Source organism: Chiloscyllium punctatum, chromosome 39 (assembly GCF_047496795.1).
Source record: "Chiloscyllium punctatum isolate Juve2018m chromosome 39, sChiPun1.3, whole genome shotgun sequence".
Lineage (NCBI taxonomy): Eukaryota > Metazoa > Chordata > Chondrichthyes > Orectolobiformes > Hemiscylliidae > Chiloscyllium > Chiloscyllium punctatum.
Genome location: NC_092777.1, coordinates 32,106,567 through 32,128,609, shown reverse-complemented (window position 1 = coordinate 32,128,609; position 22,043 = coordinate 32,106,567). Strand labels below are relative to the sequence as shown.

At 41.9% G+C, this 22,043-nt stretch overlaps 2 protein-coding genes across 3 annotated transcripts in view; both read right to left on the bottom strand.

Annotated features, from left to right (window-relative positions):
- Positions 1–15,433, bottom strand: part of tmem104 (transmembrane protein 104) — a 225,330-nt gene extending 209,897 nt beyond the window's left edge. The window contains exons 1-3 of one of the 2 annotated variants that reach the window (XM_072558408.1): positions 15,297–15,433; positions 4,490–4,578; positions 713–834 (exon numbers count right to left, since the gene is read on the bottom strand). In XM_072558408.1, the coding sequence (XP_072414509.1) occupies positions 713–834; positions 4,490–4,534 (167 nt within the window). In that variant the 5' untranslated portion in view covers positions 4,535–4,578; positions 15,297–15,433. Of the gene's footprint in view, positions 1–712; positions 835–4,489; positions 4,579–14,475; positions 14,592–15,296 lie in introns of those variants that run through there. The other variant, XM_072558407.1, reaches the window with a different exon arrangement.
- A 5,913-nt stretch (positions 15,434–21,346) lies between these two features.
- The window catches only part of ddx41 (DEAD-box helicase 41), a 44,801-nt gene continuing 44,104 nt past the window's right edge, over positions 21,347–22,043 (bottom strand). The window contains exon 17 of the mRNA XM_072558406.1: positions 21,347–21,884. Coding sequence (XP_072414507.1) covers positions 21,748–21,884 — 137 coding nt within the window. The 3' untranslated portion in view covers positions 21,347–21,747. The remainder of the gene's footprint in view (positions 21,885–22,043) is intronic.

Here is a 22,043-nt window from a genome sequence, read left to right as displayed (position 1 = left end):
AATAGGTTTCTGTAAATCAAGAAACCTAGGATGAATCTGAGAGTATATTTCTCACAAAAGAATATTTGGAAGCGTGCAAAAACATGAATTAGACAAACCAAATTTGCTCCATAATCTATGGTTTGTTTCATGAAATTAACAATCATTTACTGTTCTTTTTTCTAACTGAGTATCATTTTCGTATGAGATCATATTTCCAAACAGGAACATAATCTTTGAAAAGGATACCAGTTGTTAAGTGAACAATCCCTATTCTTACCCCCATACAAAATAAATAGGCTTGTATTTACGGATCATGCCAACATTGAGTGGAGCAGTGAATTCTTTAGATCCATCTTTCAGCAAACTCAATTTGCTATCAGATTAATTTAGACCATTTTGTATACCCATGTAATATTCTACAAAGCTTGACAGCAAAAGATTGACCTCATTACTTGACAGGTGGGGAAAATGGAAAACAAAACCAAGGTGAAGAGAGACAGTAACCTAGACAGCTTTGTCCAACTGTAATGAGCGCATGCAAGACTTGCACACCAAAAAAAAAACTTTTAAATTAACAAATACCTCAACACTACACATCCCCATCATTAAGATATAGACTTGGTCAAGTCTGAAAAATTATTGAAATATTGATATCATTTTGGTTTTACTCTTTTGCTGAGGACAGCTGACAAGCATTTCAAACAAAAATTGTAGAACATATGTACTGTACCTCATAAATGCAAGGAAAATAATGAGCGCAAGGCTCACGCCCCAGCCAGCAACAGCGAAGGCCTGTGGCATAGTCAGTGCTCCTGTTCCAACGATCAAATTAAACATGTAGACAAGCCCCACCTAGAAATTAAAATCAGAAAATGTATTACATATTAGGCATTGAAGTCTACTTGCTATTTCATATTGTTTGTTAGCTCAAAATTTCTCAAGAGCACAGCATCCAAGACTCAAATCACCTTTTCACCTTTCATTCAAAAGTTGAGATAATCCAAAACACAGCTATGGTATCCAGAGAATAATTTCATTAGCAGTAGTAAGGAAATCCATAGCTTTTGTTAATTCCATCATGTAAACTCAAGTAACAACAAAATAAATCCATCTGGTCCACAAAGCTCAAGTAATCTGGCCCGAATACACTTTGCAGTTCATTTGTCCACAGTCTTGGCAGCAAAGTCTCAAAAGCACACCCAAGGTGTGTTTTTGTACTTCAAACAGAGTGACCAGAGTTTCGACATCAACCTTCATGACAATGACTTCCACACCTCCACTGCTCTCTTACTACAAAGCTCTCAAATTTTCTTCTGAGCCATTTAGTACTTGCTATAAATCTATTCTCCAAGTGAAAGAGCTTCTTAAGTATAATATATGCCCCTCAACTTTGTGCATGACCATTAAATCTCCCCTCAAACCCCTCTATTGAAATAAATATCCAACTATATCCAAATCTTTCCTCCTAGCAACATCCTCAAGCCTGTCCCATACCCTCATGAGCAATTTTATTCTTCCAAAATGCAGTGAACAAAACTGAATGCACTAAAGTGTGCAGCCTCTGGCTGATGTTTTACTCAGTCCTAGCACAGTCTCTTAAATGACTTACTACTCTCAGCCTTAAGAAAAATTCTGTGCGCTGCTTAATTTTAAATCACATTACCTGTTGAGGAAGGAAACCACACTGTTTAGTTGTAATGTCATTTGACTAGAGTCCAAAGGCCCAAGCTAGTCACTAGGGACATGTTCAGATCCCACAGAATGCAACAGCAGTTTAGTTCAATCTAAAATTGAAAACTAACCTTAGTAATGGTAACCATAAAACACTGGTCATGGTTCACAGATTGCACTTCAGAAGTGATGCAATCACCATCTCCACTTTAGACAAAGAAATGTGCCATCCTTACCACATCTAGCCTATGTGTGACTGCAGACCAATTCTAACGGAGCTGACCCTTAAGTCAGATGGTCCAGGAAGCCACTCTACTCAAGAAGATGGAAACATAGCAAATAGGTACAGAGAGGGCTATTTGGCCTTTTGAGCCTGGACCACTAATCAATACAATCATGGCTAATCATGCAATCTCAGTATCCCATTCCCGCTTTCTCTCCTTACCCTTGATCCCTTTAACCACAAGGGCCACGTCCAGCTCCCTTTTCAATACATCTGATGAACTGGCCCCACAGCCTCTTGTGGTGGAGAATTCCACATGTTCACAGCTGTCTGAGTGAAGACATTCCTCATCTCAGTCCTGAATGGCTTACCCCTTATTCTTGGACTGTAACCCCTTGATCTGGACTTCCCCAGTATTGGGAACATTCTTCCCACCTAGCCTGTTCAGTCCCATCAGGATTTCGTTGTTTCTGAGATCCCCCCTCATTCTTCTAAACTCCAGTGAATACACGCCCAGTCGACCTAGTCTTTCTTCATATGTCAGTCCTGCTATCCCCAGAAAGCAGTCTGGTGAAGCTTCACTGGACTCCCTCAATATTAAGAATGTCCTTCCTCAGACTAGGAGACCACGACCAATACTGCACACAATACTCAAGGTGTGGCCTCATCTCAGTGTATAGCTGCATATATACCCTGTATAACTGCAGCAAGTCATCCTTACTCTGATACTCCAATCCTCTCTGTGATGGACAGCATGCCATTAGTTTTCCTCACTGCCCTCAGCACCCACATGTCAACCTTCAACAACTGTTCCATCATGACACCCAGGTCTCTTTGCACCTTAGCTTTTCCTAAACTGTCACCATTTAGACAACAATACTAATAACGAGGACAGTAAAAAAAAAACCACATGACAAATGTAGACCTTGCCAGCAATGCTCACATCCCAAACAATAACTATCTTTCAGGGAGTGGTGGATATGTACTTCAAAATTACTCCGTTCTCTGCACTAAAAAATTGTCACAACAATAATATCCCTGACATTGTCTGCCCTTCCCAAAACACGACTGTACACTTGCACAGATCAAACTATTTTTCCCACCTTCTTTCCATTAAAAGAGCAAATTAGCAACCATATAACAGATCCAAGAGAAGCTGGTGACAAAGAAAATCTTGCATTTACTTACTGGGCTGTATTTATGAATAATGCACAAGGAACATCCATAACACAAACAGCATGGCTATGTGACATTTCCTGAATTTCCCTCTACCTTGCTTCAAACTGAAAGCTACCTACGTAACTAGAGGCATTAGTACTATACAATACTGAGTCAGATGTACAGCATGGAAACAACCCTTTGGTTCAACTCGTCCACGCTGAACAATAACCCTCAATTAACCTTATCCCATTCATCAGTGTTTGGCCCATATCCCTCAAAAACCTTGTTATTCATGTATCCACACTGATGTCTTTTAAAATGCTGTAATTGTGCCAGCCTCCATTTCCTCTGGCAGCTCATTGCACCATCCTTTGTGGGAGAAAAAACACGACCTCCAATACTGAATGCACTGGCCAGTAAAGGAAAGCATGCTATATGCTTTCTTCACTATCCTATCTACCTGCAACTCCACTTTCAAAGAACTATGAACCTGCACTCCAAGGTCTTCGTTCAGTAACACTCCCTAGGACCTTACCATTAAGTGTATAAGTCCTACTAATATTTGCTTTCCCAAAATGCACCACCTCGCATTTATCTGAATTAAACTCCATCTGCCACTCCTCAGCCCATTAACTCATCTGATCAAGGTCCCATTTTACTGAGGTAACCTGTCTACCAAATCTCCAAGTTTGGTGTCATCTGCAAACTTACTAACTATAGCTCCAATGTTGAAATCCAAGTCATTCAGATAAGTGACCCAAAGCAGTGGACCCAGCACTGATCGCTGTGACAGTGCTGGTCACAGGCCTCCATTCTGAAAGTCAACCCTCCACCACCACCACCACCACCACCACCACCCCCCTGTCTTGTACCTTCAAGCCAGTTCTGTATCCAAATAGCTAGTTCTCCCTCTATCCCATGAATTACTTTGTTTTGCAGGAGCATGCCCAGGCTGCAGCAGCAGGAGCAAAATCAAAATCCTGTAACTCCCTGGCTACTAGCTCTGTGGGTGTCTTTAAACCAAGGATCACAGCAGATAAAAGGCACAAGCCCATCACCATCTTCTCAAGGTGAATTAGGAATGGTCAATAAGTGCTTGCCATGTTAGTGATGCCCATATCCCATTGGCAAAACAGTAGAAGATCCTTGATGGAATACCCAGGTAGAAGCGTCAACTTAGTCCTGCCAAGTGCAAGTCTGCATTTAGCAACCAAATTTTTACAATGAGATTGTACTCAACTTTCCTTCAATGGAGCAGCTTATGACACTACAAGAGTAAACAGATGACAGTTAAAATTGATTTGAAATTTTCAAGAAAGGCCTTTACAAAATAAAAGATGCTTCTCTACTGCTCAGTAGCCCCTATTTTTTCCCAAAACTTATTTCAGATTTCTTAGGTGAAGCATCCTCCTTCCCCATTGCCCCACCACTAACTCAACAATATATACTCACATATGGGGAGTACAACTCCCCTGTATCTGTAATCCCTTCCGGCATTTTCAGCTCCGACAGCAGCAACGTTCAACAGTCTAATGGCTAATCTGAATTAAAAGAGACGGTATTTCCATTAACAACATTATGCAGCAACTCAAATTAAAAAGTTAATTAACACAATCAAACCTCCAGGATTAATCTTGCTTCACAAAAGTATTGCCCAATATAAAACAATAATTAATATTTTTCAGTCCGAGAGGAGAACCTCAAATCTGTCCAATTCTAACAAATGAAATTGTGCTGGTGAACTCAAATTACATATCTAGAACTAGACAATTCACTCGAGTGAGTTTTACCCACTTCTCCCCCACCCTACCAAAGAACATGGCAGAGAGTTAGGTAATGAATTAATGGTGTCCATAACTGGTCTACATTGTGCTTCATATCAGGCAGTGACTTTAAAACTTGTCTTACAAATGGTTCTCTTTTCAAGTAATCTTCCATTCAATAGTTGAGTGCAATCCATTGTTAGTCAAAGCATAGTGCTGGAAAAACACAGCAGGCTAGCAGCATCCAAGAAGCACCGTCAATGTTTCAAGCATGAGCTCTTCATCAGAAAGGAGGGGGTGACCCAAGGAGGCGGAGAGATAAATTTGGTGGGGAGAGATGGAGAGAGAAAGAGGTAGCTAGGAATGAGATAGATAGATGAAGGTGGGGGGTGACGATGATAGGTTGGAGAGGAGGGTGGAGCAGATCAGTGGGAAGGAAGATGGACAGATAGTGCAGTGCTGAGTTGAAAGGTTGGATCTGGGATGAGGGAAAAGGAAAGAAATGAGGAAGCTAGTGAAATTGAGATGAAGGGTCCCAAGGCAGAAGATGAGGCACTCCTCCTCCAGGCATCAGATGGAAAGAGTTTGGTGGTTGAAGAGGTCCAGGACTGGCATGTCCTTGGCAGACTTGAAGGGGGATGTTGAAGTGTTGAGCCACAGAGCAGTGGGGTTGTTTAGTGCACATGTCCCAGTAATGTTCTTTGAGGTGTTCCACAAGTTGGCGTCCTGCTTCCCCAACGTCGAGGAGACCACATGAGAGCAGCAGACACAGAAGATGATGTGTGGAAGTACAGGTAAATCTGATGTAAAAGGATCCTTTGGGGTCTTGGACAGGGGTTGTGGGGGGGGGGGGGGGAAAGAGGAGTGAGGGTACAAGTTTTGCACTTCTTGTGGTGGCAAAAGGAAGGTGTTGGGAGTGGAGGGTGGGTTGGTGGGGGTGTGGACCTAACAAGGGAGTCACGGAGAGAATAGTCTCTATAGAACTCAGACATGGGGGAGGGAAATATATCCCTGATGGTAGAGTCCGTTTGTCGTTGGCAGAAGTGGAGAATAATGCATTGTACCCGGAAGCTGGTGGGTTCTGTCCTTGTTGCGATTGGAGGAGTGGGGTTCAAGGGCAGAAGGCATTACATTGTTAATCCAAATGGTTCATTTATCTGAAGGCAGTCAATTCGACACAAGCAATATTGCCCCCTGTCTCATCATTCGCACCCACCCTGTCCATCTTGATTTTCTGGAAGCTACACAGGTGAATCACCCTTAAACCATTACAGAATATCACAATTGATTTACACAGCACTACCATTCTGTTCAAAGTTTGTTGCAGCAGCTACACACACGTTTAAGGGGTGAAATAGGTTTACTGCTACTGTACAAAGAAGAGGAATCTTGAAGCATCACGCCATATATGTATTGGATTGAGACTGTCAACCAGTTTGGCAATTAGTTTTTGGGCAAGATGGTGGCATGGTAATCTAAGAAATTGCCACTCAAAATTCAGCCACACACATGTAAAGTATCTACAAAACTCAATTAGCTAAGGTTTTGCCCCATAAGATTGATATGTAGGTATTTGGCAAGATAAAGTAGTGCTGTCATTATTAGGTAAACATGATTTTTCAACAATAATGGATCAAGAGACAAGTCAGACAATTCCACTGCCAAAGGCTCATTTCTAAGCTGTGCACACCTACCACTTCCTGTCAAAATGGTTATGGGCAATTACACAACCACTGGAGGTGACAGCTTCACATACAAACTCTTCAATGAAAGGAATGCGATAATTGGGCTATAGGTATGCCTGCATCATTTGCAAACAACTTTAGCCAGAAGTGCTGAATGGATAATCCAGCCTGACCTCCACTCAAAGTCCTTAGTCACAGCGATCAGTCTTCAGTCAATCCAATTAGTTGTATTGATATCAAGCAATGGCCAAATGGTTTTGCGACAGCAAAAGCTATGGGCCCTGACAACATTCCATCAGAGCTTCAAAGACATGCTGCAGAATTAGTTGCACCCCTTGCCAAGCTATTTAGCACTGGCAACAAGACAAAATGTCCCAAAATAAGAGCTGAACTCCAGAGATTACAAAAATGACTTCTGTTGAAAAAAAGAGAGCATTTAACTAAAAATTACACCAGAGCCATACCACAACTGGTGCCAATAGAAATCAATAAAATCTGCACTGACTGAACTGATACCTCAGATTTTTCTAACACTGTGGGGAGTATTTTCAGCGGCTTCAGTCACCTTCTTTCCCTGAGAAGTGTAGATGTTCCATTGGTGACTGCAAAACATTTAGCATCATTCCTAACTCTGATACAGAAGCAATCTGGCTGCGTATGGATATGGATTTGGAGAAAACTCAATCTTGAACTGATAACCAAGTTCCATTCATGCCACCATACTGTCAGGTGACCATCTCTTCAAAATTCAATTAGATTTACTCACTATCGACATTGAGGATGGCATTGACTGAACAAATCAGCCATATAAAAGAGCACATCAGAGGCTAGGATTTCTGCAGTGACTCCTGAGTCAATCTACTACCTGAAAAGCACAAGTCATGAAAGTGATGGAGCACTCTCCACTTACTTGAAATGGCGCAACCCCAACAACACATCCTTAATAACAACTCCTTCAACCTTGAACCAACTGTGGCAAGAGCATGTGCCACCTACAAAATGCATTGCAGTCACTAAAGTTACTTTCCACGCAACTTTCAAACTTGACTCCTATTACCTAGATTGAGCAAGGCAGGTAAACAGCAAGCTACACACCATCTTGACTTGGAATTACATATCACTGCTCCTTCAGTGTTGCTCAAAAGCCCTGGTACGCCCAACATTACTGTTACCATACCTTAAATCACATGGACTGCAGTAGCTCAGAGGCAATTCACCACCACCATTTGCCAAGTTTTTTTTAATTAAATTTATTCACAGGGTGCAGCCATCAACAGTTGAGCCAACATTCATTGCCCATCCCCAGATGACCTTGAGAAGTTGGGGGATGAGCTGCCTTCTCAAACCACTGCAGTCCATTGGTTGGAAGTAAACCCACAATTTCATGAAGGAGTGAGTTTCAGGAATTTGACCCAGCCACACTGAGGAACAGTAATGCATTTCGAAGTCAAGATGGTGAGTGACCTGAAGGGGAAATTACAAGCAGTGGTGCTCCAATTTGTCTGTTGCTTCTCCCAAACATTGGAAGGTGCTGTCCAAGACATTTTGGATGCAGTGCATCATGTTGAAGGGACACACTCTTGCTACTAAGCTGTGGAGGGAGTAAATTTTCTCAACGTGGTATCACCTGGGGAATGCATTAAAGGCTTGCTTCACCAGTGACAGCAACTTTTTAATTTTAAGCAAGTGTATTTCCTGCATCATTGCAGTTAGAATCAGTAAATAAAACAACAAATTTGTAGCACAGGAGTCATCCATTTGACTCATTGCATCAGCACTAGTTGACAAGTCACCATTGAGCCTTAGATCACTACCCAACTCTTCATTTGCCATATTGGACATGAATAGGACTTCCCGTGCACATTCAACTGCTATCTAAACAGATAATCTCTGCTTCGTTAACACCTTCAGAGTTCCAGATTCCCACCATCTTGGGGTTTAAAAAAAAAGTGATTTTTAATGAAGTTTGACTCCTATCCTAAATGTGTCATTTTACCCTTCAGCCAAGGGGAATTTGGACATTCTCAACTCCTCCATCCTCACTTTTGTACAAGTCAATCACATCTCTCCTCCTTTGACTAGTGTTCCAAAGAGAACAAAATGAATGTCAACAGACTATTTATTAGGGTAGATAGGGCAGATGAAGAATTTAACACCAGTGTTAATTGATACATGGCCATGTAAACTGTTGAATCTGGCTGACTGGTGACAACTTAAATGGACAAAATGGAGTAGCACAGTGGCTAGCACTGCTGCCTCACAGCAGAGGGTCCCAGGTTCAATTCCAGCCTCAGGTGACTTTGTGTGGAGTTCGCACATTCTCCCCATGTCTGCGTGGGTTTCCTCCCACAGTCCAATGATGTGCAGGTCAGGTGAACTGGCCATGCTAAATTGCCCATATAGTGTAAGGTGCATTAGTCAGAAAGAAATGGGTCTGGGTGGGTTACTCTTTGGAGGGTCAGTGTGGGCTTGTTGTGCCAAAGGGCCCGTTTCCACACTATAGGGAATCTAATCTAATCCTTTAGAAGTTTGAGTATTCGGTGGATTTTTGTATGCCTGAAGTAATTATTAACTTAGAATTTCTGTGGCCTTGGTGATTTATTCCGTAAGTGTTTCAGGCGTGGCTGCAGAGGGAATGGATTTTATGCATCACTAATTGATTCTTGTTTATCAGACTGTTTTGAAACACAGCCATGCAACTAATGGTGCCTGCACATCAGTCAGAAAACACTGCAACATGTTTTGTTTGAAAAGGAAGAGCTGAAAGCAAATAGCTGAGATGGAGACATTTGGCTCCAATTTGACTCAGTGTAACAATCCAGTTAAGATGGCTGTACAGACTGGTCCTCCTGAGAAGGGAAGGAGATCGTGAACTAGGCAATGTTCAAGTGAAGAGTTAGTGTTAATCCAAACTAGGTGAATGGGGGTGAAGTGTCTCAAAATTACTTAAAGCTAAGTACATATCAAGGAAAAGAACTGTATACCATTCCAATCTATTAGTTGAAATTAGAGCTGACCTAACCTGACTAAGTTCTTAGACACAGGGATTCAGGTGAAAGAAAGTATGGCATGAGTACTGTTTTCGGTACTATACAGTAGCTTTAAAAGTTAAAATGAATAAAAACAGGAGTGTTCTCAGATTATGCTTTGAGTATGTGGTTAAGAGTCTTTATTGTACAAGTAGATAGTTTAGTTTATTCAATGTCACCACTTTTATTCATAAACTTTGGTTTATTGTTAAAGCCAAAGATAAAATTTTGCACAATGTTTCAGCAAATTGGTTTTGTTTTTAACAAAAAAGTGATCAAAATACGATGCACCAAGCCAGATTTCAGTCTGGGATCACCAACGTCAGTAATAACGTCACCTGGGATTCCCAGTCAGATGACAAGAGCAAGGACAAACTGTATAATTCTAAACAAAAAGAATGAGCAAATCAGTGGTCTAAGCAGAGAGAGCTGTGCATAAATTCACAAACATGACTGACCAGGTTGAGAAAGTGTATGGAACCTCTGCTTTAGAAATTTAAAAAAAGGGTTAAATAGGACAAAAGCAAAGAATGTGACCAAATTGCTGAACAAAACGAGCCTTAAATAGAGTTGTATCTGATTTTGAAATGACAAAAGGGATCACTGAGGGGTTATGATAAACATTTCAAGAATGACAAGACTTCAGCAACACAGGCAATTGGCCAAGCTGTTATAGTTTTTAAAGGGAAGCTTAAAAAATCTGATATTGGTGCTCTAAAACCATAACACATCTGTACAGAATAGGTCAAGAAAAATTGGTTCCTGTTGATGTAAAGGTTGAGAAGAGATCACTAAATTAAGCTGAATGCCAAAAGTTAAGGCAATGAAATAAATTATATTTGGAGCTAGAATTTGAAATACACCGAGAACATGGTAGACTCAAATCAGAACTGCATAATCTGGAGAAAACCAAGTGAAAAAGCAGAAGTGGAGCCAACAGTATCAGTAAAGTCACAGCATTCCAAATGGCTTCTTTGCTACACTCATTCTACGAGATCACTGTAGCTTAAGAGTTAGGTTCATCTTTTCTCATTCCTTTTTGGAGGATATGATCCTGTCGTTCTGAGATGATCTTGTCATTTGCCATTATCAGATCAAGAAGCAATACTTGAATTCTGCACTGTGGGGCCCCCTTTTATTCAGCTTCTCACTGGTGAAGGGCAAAGTGTTTATTCACACCTCTTCCCCTCCACTCCATATGTCTCTACAATGCCCCAGTCTACTGGGGAGGATGATTCAATTTTTAATTTTTAGCTTTCAAGCATAATTCTATCCTCAAAATTTCCTCCTACAGTTCAGTGGGCAGTGGCATAATTCAACAGTCCTTTATCTTGACAGCCCCTTGAAAACCTGACAATATCTTGTTCACTGCTCAGGCTGTCATTTGTAAAGCTTGAAATTAGAACAAAAGAGCAGATCATTAATGTATGGAAGACAATTGACATCCTAATAATCATAACCAGGGATGAATGAATACTTCCCTCAAGTGTACGGAAACAGTAAATTTGCTATTTCTCTCCACTGTCCTTTGCCAATTTCATACACATGTGCTGCCAAAGTCCCTTCAATGCCACTAGTTTCAATTTTGTTCACAATTCATCCATACATTTATCAAATACTTTTGATATTTCAACAAACAAAATATTGGCAATCTTCAATGTTACTTAAAATGAACTCAAAAGCTACTCAAGTAACTTGTTTAAAAGCAGATTAAATGCTAGCCTGTAACTAGTGAAGAGCCACAAGGATCAGTGCTGGGTCCTCTACTTTGTCATTTACATAAATGATTTGGATGCGAGCATAAGAGGTACAGTTAGTAAGTTTGCAGATGACACCAAAATTGGAGGTGTAGTGGACAGCGAAGAGGGTTACCTCAGATTACAACAGGATCTGGACCAGATGGGCCAATGGGCTGAGATGTGGCAGATGGAGTTTAATTCAGATAAATGCGAGGCGCTGCATTTTGGGAAAGCAAATCTTAGCAGGACTTATACACTTAATGGTAAGGTCCTAGGGAGTGTTGCTGAACAAAAAGACCTTGGAATGCAGGTTCAGAGCTCCTTGAAAGTGGAGTCGCAGGTAGAGATGATAGTGAAGGCGGCGTTTGCTTTCCTTTACTGTTCAGAGTACGGAGGACAGGAGTTGGGAGGTCATGCTGCAGCTGTACAGGACATTGGTTAGGCCACTGTTGGAATATTGCGTGCAATTCTGGTCTCCTTCCTATCGGAAAGAGGTTGTGAAACTTGAAAGGGTTCAGAAAAGATTTACAAGGATGTTGCCAGGGTTGAGGATTTGAGCTATAAGGAAAGGCTGAACAGGGTTGTTTTCCCTGGAACGTCAGAGGCTGAGGGGTGACCTTACAGAGGTTTACAAAATTATGAGGGGCATAGATAGGATAAATAGACAACGTCTTTTCCCTGTGGTGGAGGAGTCCAGAACTAGGGGGCATAGGCTTAGGGTGAGAGGGGAAAAATATAAAAGAGACCTACGGGGGCAACGTTTTCACACACAGGGTGGTACGTGTATGGAATAAGCTGCCAGAGGGAGTGGTGGAGTCTGGTACAATTGCAACATTTAAGAGGCATATGGGGATATGAATAGGAAGGGTTTGGAAGGATATGGGCTGGGTGCCGGCAGGTGGGACTAGATTGGGTTGGGATATCTGGTTGGCATGGACGGGTTGGACTGAAGGGTCTGTTTCCATGTTGTACATCTCTATGACCATGACATGTTCTTCTCTCACCCTTCTCAGCACTACAGAAAAAAAACACTGATTTAAGAGAAATTCCTCATTTATGGCACCTTTCCGGGAAGCGTTCTCTACACCCTCTAAAATGTGGGTACTCCATTGAATACAAGACTCCAGCTGATCTTGATCATTCAACCTTGCATAAAGTAATGCAGATTCTTTGTTTTAGTATATTCATGTCCATCTGTGAAGCCAAAGATACCACAGGGGTCTTGGCTGTTGATATGTTCCTATTGATGCAATTTCTTGTTTGGTTATTAATTATTCTAATTATTTTGTAATAACTACTTGAACTGCTATATAAAAAAAGCAGTATTTATTTTGACTTCACCTTATTATATACTCTGGCCTTACCCATTAACTTAATACCACCTCTCACCATTCCAACATGGATAGTTTTTGGCCATCTCCCTTCAAGTAAGCCAGTCATACCTGGGGAATGGGTCAATTTTGATGTGTTCAATGTTCCCAATAATGAAATATTGTTGAAGCTCAGATAGCACAGAGGTGAACGAGAGAAACTGAGGGGGTAACAGTTTGTAATAGGCTAAAATGTGGACAAGTTATGTGGACATGGTAAACTCTACCAAATTGCAGAGTAACAGATGATGTCAAGAGTGAGGAAGTTAAAGTGATTATTATGAGATGAAAAGAGTACAGTACTGGAGAAACTGGAGAAATTCTCAAGCACATGGAAACACCTTAGACTACACAAATGGTGGGTACATTGTCAGAAAATCAAAGCCATTCCTCAAACAATGGAACGGTCCCAACAAGTCAACAAATGTGACATCACTAATTCAAGAAAAGATAAAGCAGAACAATAGCCCAGTTAGTCTGACAGTTGCTCACAAAGTGTAAAGCCTATTAAAGGGGGTCTTATCATACCCATTAAGGATAGGACTAGTAAATAAAAAGGAACCAGTTGCAGTATAGCTGGATTTCCAAAAGGTATTCAAGGTGCTGCACAAAGGTCAATAGGCAACATTAGGTATGCCTCACAGAAATGGTTGGTTGACAGACAGGAAGCAAAAAGTAGAAGTTATGGGACATTTGTGCCACAAGAATCAGACCTGGGGACTCAACAATTTACAATCTTGGATAAAATTAAAATAAAGATCAAGAAGGTCATGTAACCAAATATATGGCAAGTTTGCCCCATGATGACAAGCTGAGTTAATTGGTGCTACACTTTGCAATTACAATAAGGGGTCCCTGAAATATTCAAAAATCTGCAAGAATTTCTAGGATAAAGGCATAATGGCTCAGTAGTTAATACTGCTGCCTCTCAGCACCAGGGACCCAAGTTCAATCCCAGTCTCAGGCAACTGAGTGTGGAGTTTGCACATTCCTCCCATGTCTGCATGGGTTTCCTCCAGGTGCTCCAGTTTCCTCCCACAATCCAAAGATGTGCAGGTTAAGTGAATTGGCTATGCTAAATTGCCCAATGTTCAGGCATGTATAAGTCAGGTGCAATAATAAGAGATAAATGCAGAATAATAGAGTAGGGGAATGGATCTGGGTGGGTTACTCTTCAGAAGGACAACATTGACTTCTTGGGCCAAATGGCCTATTTCCACACTGTAGGGAATCTTTGAAAGGGACAAAATGCTCACAGCTGAAATTAAAATACATCTCCTAACACAAAAAGCCAGTATTAACACATTTAGAACCAGGAAATAAAAATACATTTTGGCCTCAGGAAATCAAGGAATTGAGGAAACAAGCAAGCAAGAACAGCTGAAGCCCAAGGTAGACCTATATTTGTATTGAATGGCAGAATAGCTTTTCGGCCATAGGGTACTCCAGTTCTCGTCTATGAGTGAAGGGAAGCTCTAAGCACCTACTGTACACCCCAAATCTGGTATCATATGAAGCCAATATGTAACCAGACATCCCATGAAACGCCACCCAAGTCCTATTAGCCAGTCCCAGTCACTACCTATCGGGGGTTTGGTGATTATTTGCCAATCATAGTCTTCCATGGACTGGAGAAGGTCTATCTCAGTCTGGGCCCCCACTCGATACTCCTGGATCCACATCACCCTCTAACTCTACTCCTGTGTCAACAAGAAGGCTTTTTGCACTGACATCACTCCACACCAACCCAACCCAACCCAACCCAACCCAACCCACTGCCCTCCCTCGACCAGACTACGACCCGTGTGGCCACACAGCCCATTCGCCTCCCCTGCCCGAGGGTCCCCCTCACCTGGATACCGGCTAAACGGGAACTGATAACACCGACCATTGAGCTGCTGCTGACGTTGCCACTCGCGATGCCGATCACGGGACCCGGATTTTAAACGCGCGCGCAACCGCGTAGGATGTGCGCGTGCGCAGTTATCGTCCCCGGGGCAGTGAGGTCATAACCTGGTGGTGGAGTCACGTGACCTGTTCCGGTCTCGGATTCGAAAATGTCAAAATCACTGCTATTCCACAATCAACACACACATACCCAACGTACAAAAATAGGTATAGATAAATATACCTAAATGTGGGCACAGAAATATATGTAAACAATTAATTTGTACGTAGATATGCATGAGGATACAGCATCCGACAATAGGTTCGCTTTGTTTTGCAAGTTAATGCTGTAGATCTTGTGCCAGCAGTGACCGTTAAACCGCTAGCATTCACTATCATTTCCCATATGAAACTGCAGCCATTTATGGAGTCTGCGCGGGCACTTCGTGCAGCAATCGATTACAGTAATTATGCAGTTCCCCACACTGCTGTATTGTTAAAATCTTTCTCTCCCTCAGTTCTGAAGAAGCATCACTGAACCGAAACGTCAACTCTGCTTTCTCTCCACAGATGCTGCCAGATCTCCAGCAATTTCTGTTTTTGTTTCAAAATACTATCAGTCTTCCTCATGATAACTTTCGTCCTTGAACTAGGCTTCCAGCAATTCTTCTCACTATCAACAATCGTACCTTTCCTTTATTTACGACCTACAGTCTTCCTATATTGCATATTCGCAAACGTGTTCCTGGAATTTAGTCATGTGGTATTGACGGACAGGATACTTGCCCACTGTTGGTAAATGTCACTGAAGGTTGGGTCTCCTCTGGGCCAGCAGTCCTTTATCAGTAATTGTGAGGGAAATGAGAATGCTTTCAATATCTCGATTGCACCTTTCTTCGAAAAAGAGGGGACGTCTAAATGTGTTGCACTTCCTCCGGAATGCACTGCAATGTACAGTAAGTCTAAATTATTGAGCTTAAGTCCTGAGTGTGGGTTTTAAAACCACAACCTTCTGATTCACATGTGAACCTGCTATCCACTGAACCAAGGTAAACACTCCGAATATCCACGCCAACCGTCCCTCTCGTGAACATGTGTCTATACGAAAAGGTAGACAGCGGCAATGGTGACGCCGAGTATCCATAATGCATGGCGCAAAAGAAAGTACCGTATCAATTACTGATACTGACCGCGTATGCCCAGATGTCTACTGAGGTTTGCGCGCTGCTACAGTGAAAAGGAAAGTACTGTTTTGAGTTTCGCAGTGATATCTGGAAAACCAGCGCGAGGAACGTACATTGGTGCCATAAATCTTTCCCCTGGTACTGCATTGCACGGGCCATTGCAAGCAACACTACTGTCTAATCATCCCTTTCAATCATTCCAGAGAATTGCTGATTATCAATAAAGAATCCTTAATGCAGACGTCCGTGACTCGAAGCCAGCTTTACTTTTCGCTCAAATGTTGATGCGGAACACCAGTTGAGGGAAATCTTGAGGGGGGAAGCAGTCCACTGGTTAAAGTCATCACTAGCACTAAAGAGGCTAAAAACCGAAACAACTTGGATGGGTGTATGAATAGCAAGGGTTTAGAGGGATATGGGTCAAATGTTGGCAAACAGGACTAGATTAATTTAGGATGTCTGTTTCCATGCTGCATATCTCTATTACTCTTATAGCTGCAGATGCTGGAAATCAGAAACAGAAAAGAATTTTGCTGGTAAAGCTCAACAGATCTGGCAGCATCGAAGGAGAAAAATCAGAGTTAACGTTTCAGGTGCACTGACATCTCAGAACACTACTAAAGAAGATATTTATGGTGTTTGCAGCCAATTATCCAAGTACGAGCACTTAGTTGCAGGTGTTCCTCAGAAAGATGTCCTCAGCCCACCTACTTCCAATCATAAAGTTAGAAGTGTCAATGGTCTCTGATGATTGCACAATATTCAATACCAAGCACAATTCCTCAGACCACTAAATTAGAACAAGATGGGGGTAACATTCCATCTTGTGCTAACAAGTGACTTCACACAACACAAAGCCAGATAATAAGCTTTTTCAACACTCGAGAATCTAATCATGATCTCTTGACATTCAATGGTATTCACCATTATCGGCATGGTTGGTTCTCCATTGATGAAAAATAATCAGAACATGTGTAGTTTCTGAAACTTACCTGGCAGGGAAGATATCTTGATTTAGAAGGTGGATCCCCCAGGACTGGTCTGAGCTGACAAACTTCATAATCAGAAGATTTTCAGATCATCGCTGGATTGTGATTATGAACAGAACTTGGAGGATCATTGGTTGAGCTGAGCTGCAATTAATGGATCTTTTTGCTGGCTCTGACTTAACGCCAATTCAGTAACCAGACAACCAGAGCCATCACCTCTGCTAGTGTATGTGTCCATGACCAGGAGAGGCTGAACCAGCCATTATCTCTCGATGAGCTAACCAAGGACATTGGGTCCTTAGAAAAGAATAAAACTCCCAGACGTGATGGCTTACCAAGTTGTATTCAGCTCTGTGGGACTTGAGTGGCCAGGACATGCTGGAGGTGTATGATAGTAAGCTTCTGGCAGGAAGCACGTGCCAATCCATGAGGAAAGGTATCATAGCTCTCATTGCCACACGAAAGGGGAGAGGAAAGAAATTAGAAATTGGTGACCAGTTTCATTGTGGATTGCAGTCCACAAAATTCTGTCTAAGATCATCGCCAACTGGAGCAGGTCTTCTCTGGGATCGGTGATTAACCCCAACCAGGGCACGAAGTATAAGACTTACATATACAAGACTATATTTACATATGTTTGAGGCATCAGGAGGGACGAATACCCGAAAGGACCCGCATTTAACTTTGACAGAAAAACCTGTAGTTCCCCACTGTGTCTTGGCAGTAGCTGCCCCAAACTTCAGCACATAGTCCTGCACCTTGGAATTTGTCAGTCTCCAACACTGGGTTAAGGTTAATTCCTTGCTCTGGAAGATGAAAAAGTTTTGGAAATACCAAAGAGCATCTTTCACTGCATTGAATGGGCAGGATGATCTCTGAAAGCATTGCGCTCCTCAGGGACATACTCCCCTATGTTCAGGGCTCGGGGTGTGGACACCTCCCTCAACAGCCTGCACCAGGAAAAAGCCTTCGACTGGACATTGCACATCCACTTGTGGGGTGTGCTCTCCAAAATGGGCTTTGGGGAGGGAATCTGCAATTTATCCAACTACTCTACACCAACACTGTTAGCGCAGTCACAATCAATGGGTGGGAATCATAAAGCTTCCAATCCGATCTAGAGTCAGACAGGGCTGCCCATCCTCTCCTGCCTTGTTTGCATGTTGTATAGAGACTGAGTCCATCAGGAAGGATAAGAGCATGAGGGGGGTGACTATTCCAGGGGGAGGCTTGCAGGTCAAAGCCTCCCTATACATGGACAATGTCACCATTTTCTGCTTGGACCAGTTGCCAGTGCATGGACTCATGAGCATCCGCAATCAGTTTGAACTGGCCTCAGGAAGCCAAGGTAAATCAAGGCAAGTGCGAGGCCATGTTCTTTGGGAACTGGGCTGACCAATACTTTATCCCCTTTGAGGTAAAGACATTTTATCTGAAGGTGCTGGAAATATGGGTTTGGAGGGACTATGTTATACACAAAATCTTGGGGAGCAGTGCATCGCTAAGGTGAGGTAGAAACTGAGCTTTTGGCACAGGTCTGGCCCATTTCCTGAACCTGCATTGTTGCAGTCACCCAAGCCATCTTCCATCGAAAGTCTAAGATGGACAGTGACCACAGGAGCACCATGACTAAAGCTCTAGATTCTACGATTCAATGAAAACTCTGGTGAAGAAAGGGAGGAAAAATATACATGATGCTACCCTCATTCTGATGGTCACCCATGTGTATGGCTGCATTAAGCTGTAAAGCCTCGGTACGCAAATACAAAGTGTCATAGCATATGGAGGGTCTACCTGTCTCTGATATTATGAAGGATAGGATTGGCCTTGTTGCCTTTGAACGGTCCAAGTATTTGACCATTCTGAATCACCTGAATTCATGGAGACATTTGCAAAGAGAAACATCTTTGAGCATCAGACAGTGGACAGCACATAGCATCCTTGAGAATCTGTGGGAAAGGAGAGGGTGCATCATGTCAGGTTGTTCCCTGAGCAAACTGTCAAAGTCATTTGGCAAAACTCCTCATCATCAAAACATTTCACCAAGCACCAAGATGTCATTTGGCCAGTGGTGAGAAGGGCATTACCTGTGAGATTCTTTTTGTACACCCAGATTCTCTGCACCATTGCATGTTGCCCTCAAAGTGGCTGTGGCTGGGTAGAAACTGCTACAAATGTCCTTTTGGAATGTGCCTTTGCAAAGAAAGTCTAGAGAAAGGTGCAGTGATTTTTGGTGTGGTTCATCCCAAGCAGCTCTGTGATGCAGCACTCTTTGCTCTCTGGTCTGTTCCCCAGGATGCACATCAAGACAAACACCCACTGTGCCTGGAAGACAATCAGGTGAAAAACACTCTATGGTATACCTGGAACTTGCTGGTCTTCCAGAGCAAAGAATTTACCTCAACCAAGTGTTGCAGACTGACAAATTCCAAGGGCCAGGACTACGTACTGAAACTTGGGGCAGCTGCTGGCAAGGCACAGTGGGGAAAAACAGGTTTTCTGTCCAAGTTAGATGTGGGTCTGTTCAGTTATTGGAACCTCCTGAGCCCTCAAATATTGGTAAATACAGTCTTGTACAACTAAAACATGCCTTTGATCTGTTTGCTGGATAGATTCAAATGCCAATGTTTTGTTTGTTTCTTTTAACCCTACTATTCAGAACCAAACTGCTTTAGTGAGTATGTATCAATACAAAGTTATTTTGATGACTCAAGTATATTTTAGAAATTTTTTAAAATGTTCATTCCAAGGTCCAAGACTGTGCTAAGAGATGCACCAAAGCTTGGGGCAGGTGCTGACAAGGCGCATTGGGGAAGACTACCATCTAGGGTTTTTCTCAAGTCAAATTGATGTCTGTTCAATTTTTGGACCTTTCTGGTGCCTCAAATGCATGAAAATATAGTCCTGCATAAGTAAGAAGTCCCTTAGGTTTGTTTGTTCTATGTATGAATAGACCATACCCCTCCACATTCTACACTCCCTAACTTCAAACTAATGTAATCTTTGTTTGACAGCAGCTATCTCAGTGGCTGTCAGAACATTTACATTTCAGAGCAGGGCAATTGATGCCTATGTAAAGGGCTGTGGCTTTTCACTTCAGGTTCGCTCCATATCTCTGAAGACCTGATTAGTATCGCCTTTCACAAATGTGGAACTCAATCCTTTCATCGAACAAAGGGCAGGAGTTGCAGTCTGTGAGAGATTATCACTCATTAGAAACTGAGGGCTGGATTTTTCCAATACTGAAATTTGATGAAAGGCTACAGATCTGAATTGTTAATGCCATTCTTTTTCTGACAGATACTGCCAGACCTGCAAGATATTTCGAGTATTTTCTCTTTTTACTTCAGATTTTTAGCATCCATTTAGATTTATTTCAGTTCCTGAATCTGGTTTTGCTATATCTTATGACTACTTTCTTTGTCAGCAGTTCTCTAGTCTTCCACTTACTATTTTAGAACATCTTTTGGACACAAGCCAGCTCATCAGCTTTAATTTGAATTATTTTATTCTGTCCCATCAGCTTTCTGACTTTATCACTAATCTCAGCCTATGATACTATATGTTTTGTATTCTAATTTCTGCTCAACCTCACAAAAGTTTATTAATGTCTGCTCTACACTTCGTCCCAGCAGTTTTTCTTTACATTTTATTTTCTGTGTTGATCACAGAATGATAAAAGCTTTCCAATTAAGCAGTTTAATTTGCTTTTCCTTCTGGAGCCTTTTAAAATATTCTGATATTTCTAAACAAAAAGATATGACATTGAAGCTTTTCACCTTGCACTCATCAGGACAGGTTAAGAATACTAAATTTCAGAGGAAGCAACAACTTATGTTGCATGTGATAAAGGTGCTGATTGTTATGGCTCACAGTAAGCATATTTATATACATTTAAGTGCATACATCATCAAGCATGTGACCTAAGGCTATAAAGACCTCATACTCCAACTTAATTTGGATAATTTAAAGCATGAAACTGTACGATAATCATGCTTCTAAATTAATGTGATTACAGGGCAACTTTTTCACACAGAGCATAGTACGTGTATGGAATGAGCTGCCAGAGGAAGTGGTGGAGGCTGGTACTATTGCAACGTTTAAAAGGCATTTGGATGAATAGGAAGGGTTTGAAGGGATATGGGTCAGGTGCTGGCAGATTGGAGTAGATTGGGTTGGGATATCTGGTCACCATGAACAGGTTGGACCAAAGGGTCTGTTTCCATCTCTAGGACTCTGAGTATTAAGCCCAGGCACACGTCACTGAGGAATGTAGGGTTTGCAAACGATAGTTGTAATAACTGTCTGATTAATTCTTGAAAATGACAACACCAACATCCAGTTTATTTTATTATGAGAGAGAATAAAAGGATTGCTGGAGGTACCCACATTGAGTAGCTGAGAAATTGGCTCTGATAAGTTGAGAAACCGCCATAGAATATACCAGGGAACTACTGTCCAACATGCTTTTGCTTAATTCAAAAAGGCTTAATGCCCGGGCATGTGCCTTATTCTTGCAGAGGACAGCTCCCTGCATGTGAAAGCATGTAAAACAGTTGCTGGTGGAAAAGATTAATTGGGGTCAGTTTTGCATTCCAGGACCACCTGGAGTAGTAAGCAGTTCTATAAAACATAAGGAGGGTAGTCCAAGGCACTGACCAAATTATTTAAGAAATAATAATCTTTATTTTCAACAATTACAATCACTACCTTGGTCAGTTGACTGACATACCATTGAAGATCATCACAAGCATCAGTAACCATACTGTTAATTATATAAGGCATTTATACAAGTCCAAAATTAAGGTGCAGTTGACCAAACTCGATCCTTGTTCATCAAGGTTTTAATGTTCAAATATGGTAGCAAACTGCTCGACAAACTGAAGTATTCTGCAACAATAACATGTTCCCTTTTAAAATAGTGGATGAATGTGCTTTCAGCTGATTAAAAAAAAAAGAGAACTTTGGGAAATGCAGTGGGCTGAACAGAACTCTTCCTCCTCTCTCAATTTGCCATGCACAAATTCATTCCTAAAGCTGCCAGCTGTACTGGAATGTATCAGGTTAGAAGTCCATTGAGCTGTGGGCCAGGTAGTCCTTCCGCCCAATGTTGCTGACCTGCTTTGTCTGCATGGCCTCCAGTTTCGGACAGTCTGTGATACGATGACCCAAACCACCACAGAAGGTACAGCCCCTTTCACCTGCACAAAGAATCAGGATTCCACACAAATTAGCAAATGTTTTTCCATCAGATTTCTCTGGAGCTCATGCAGCATAGGTTCAAATACTACCTACACCACAAAATCCTTCACAGAAACATCCGCCTCACAGGCAGTACTCGCCATTAGCAGCATGACTAA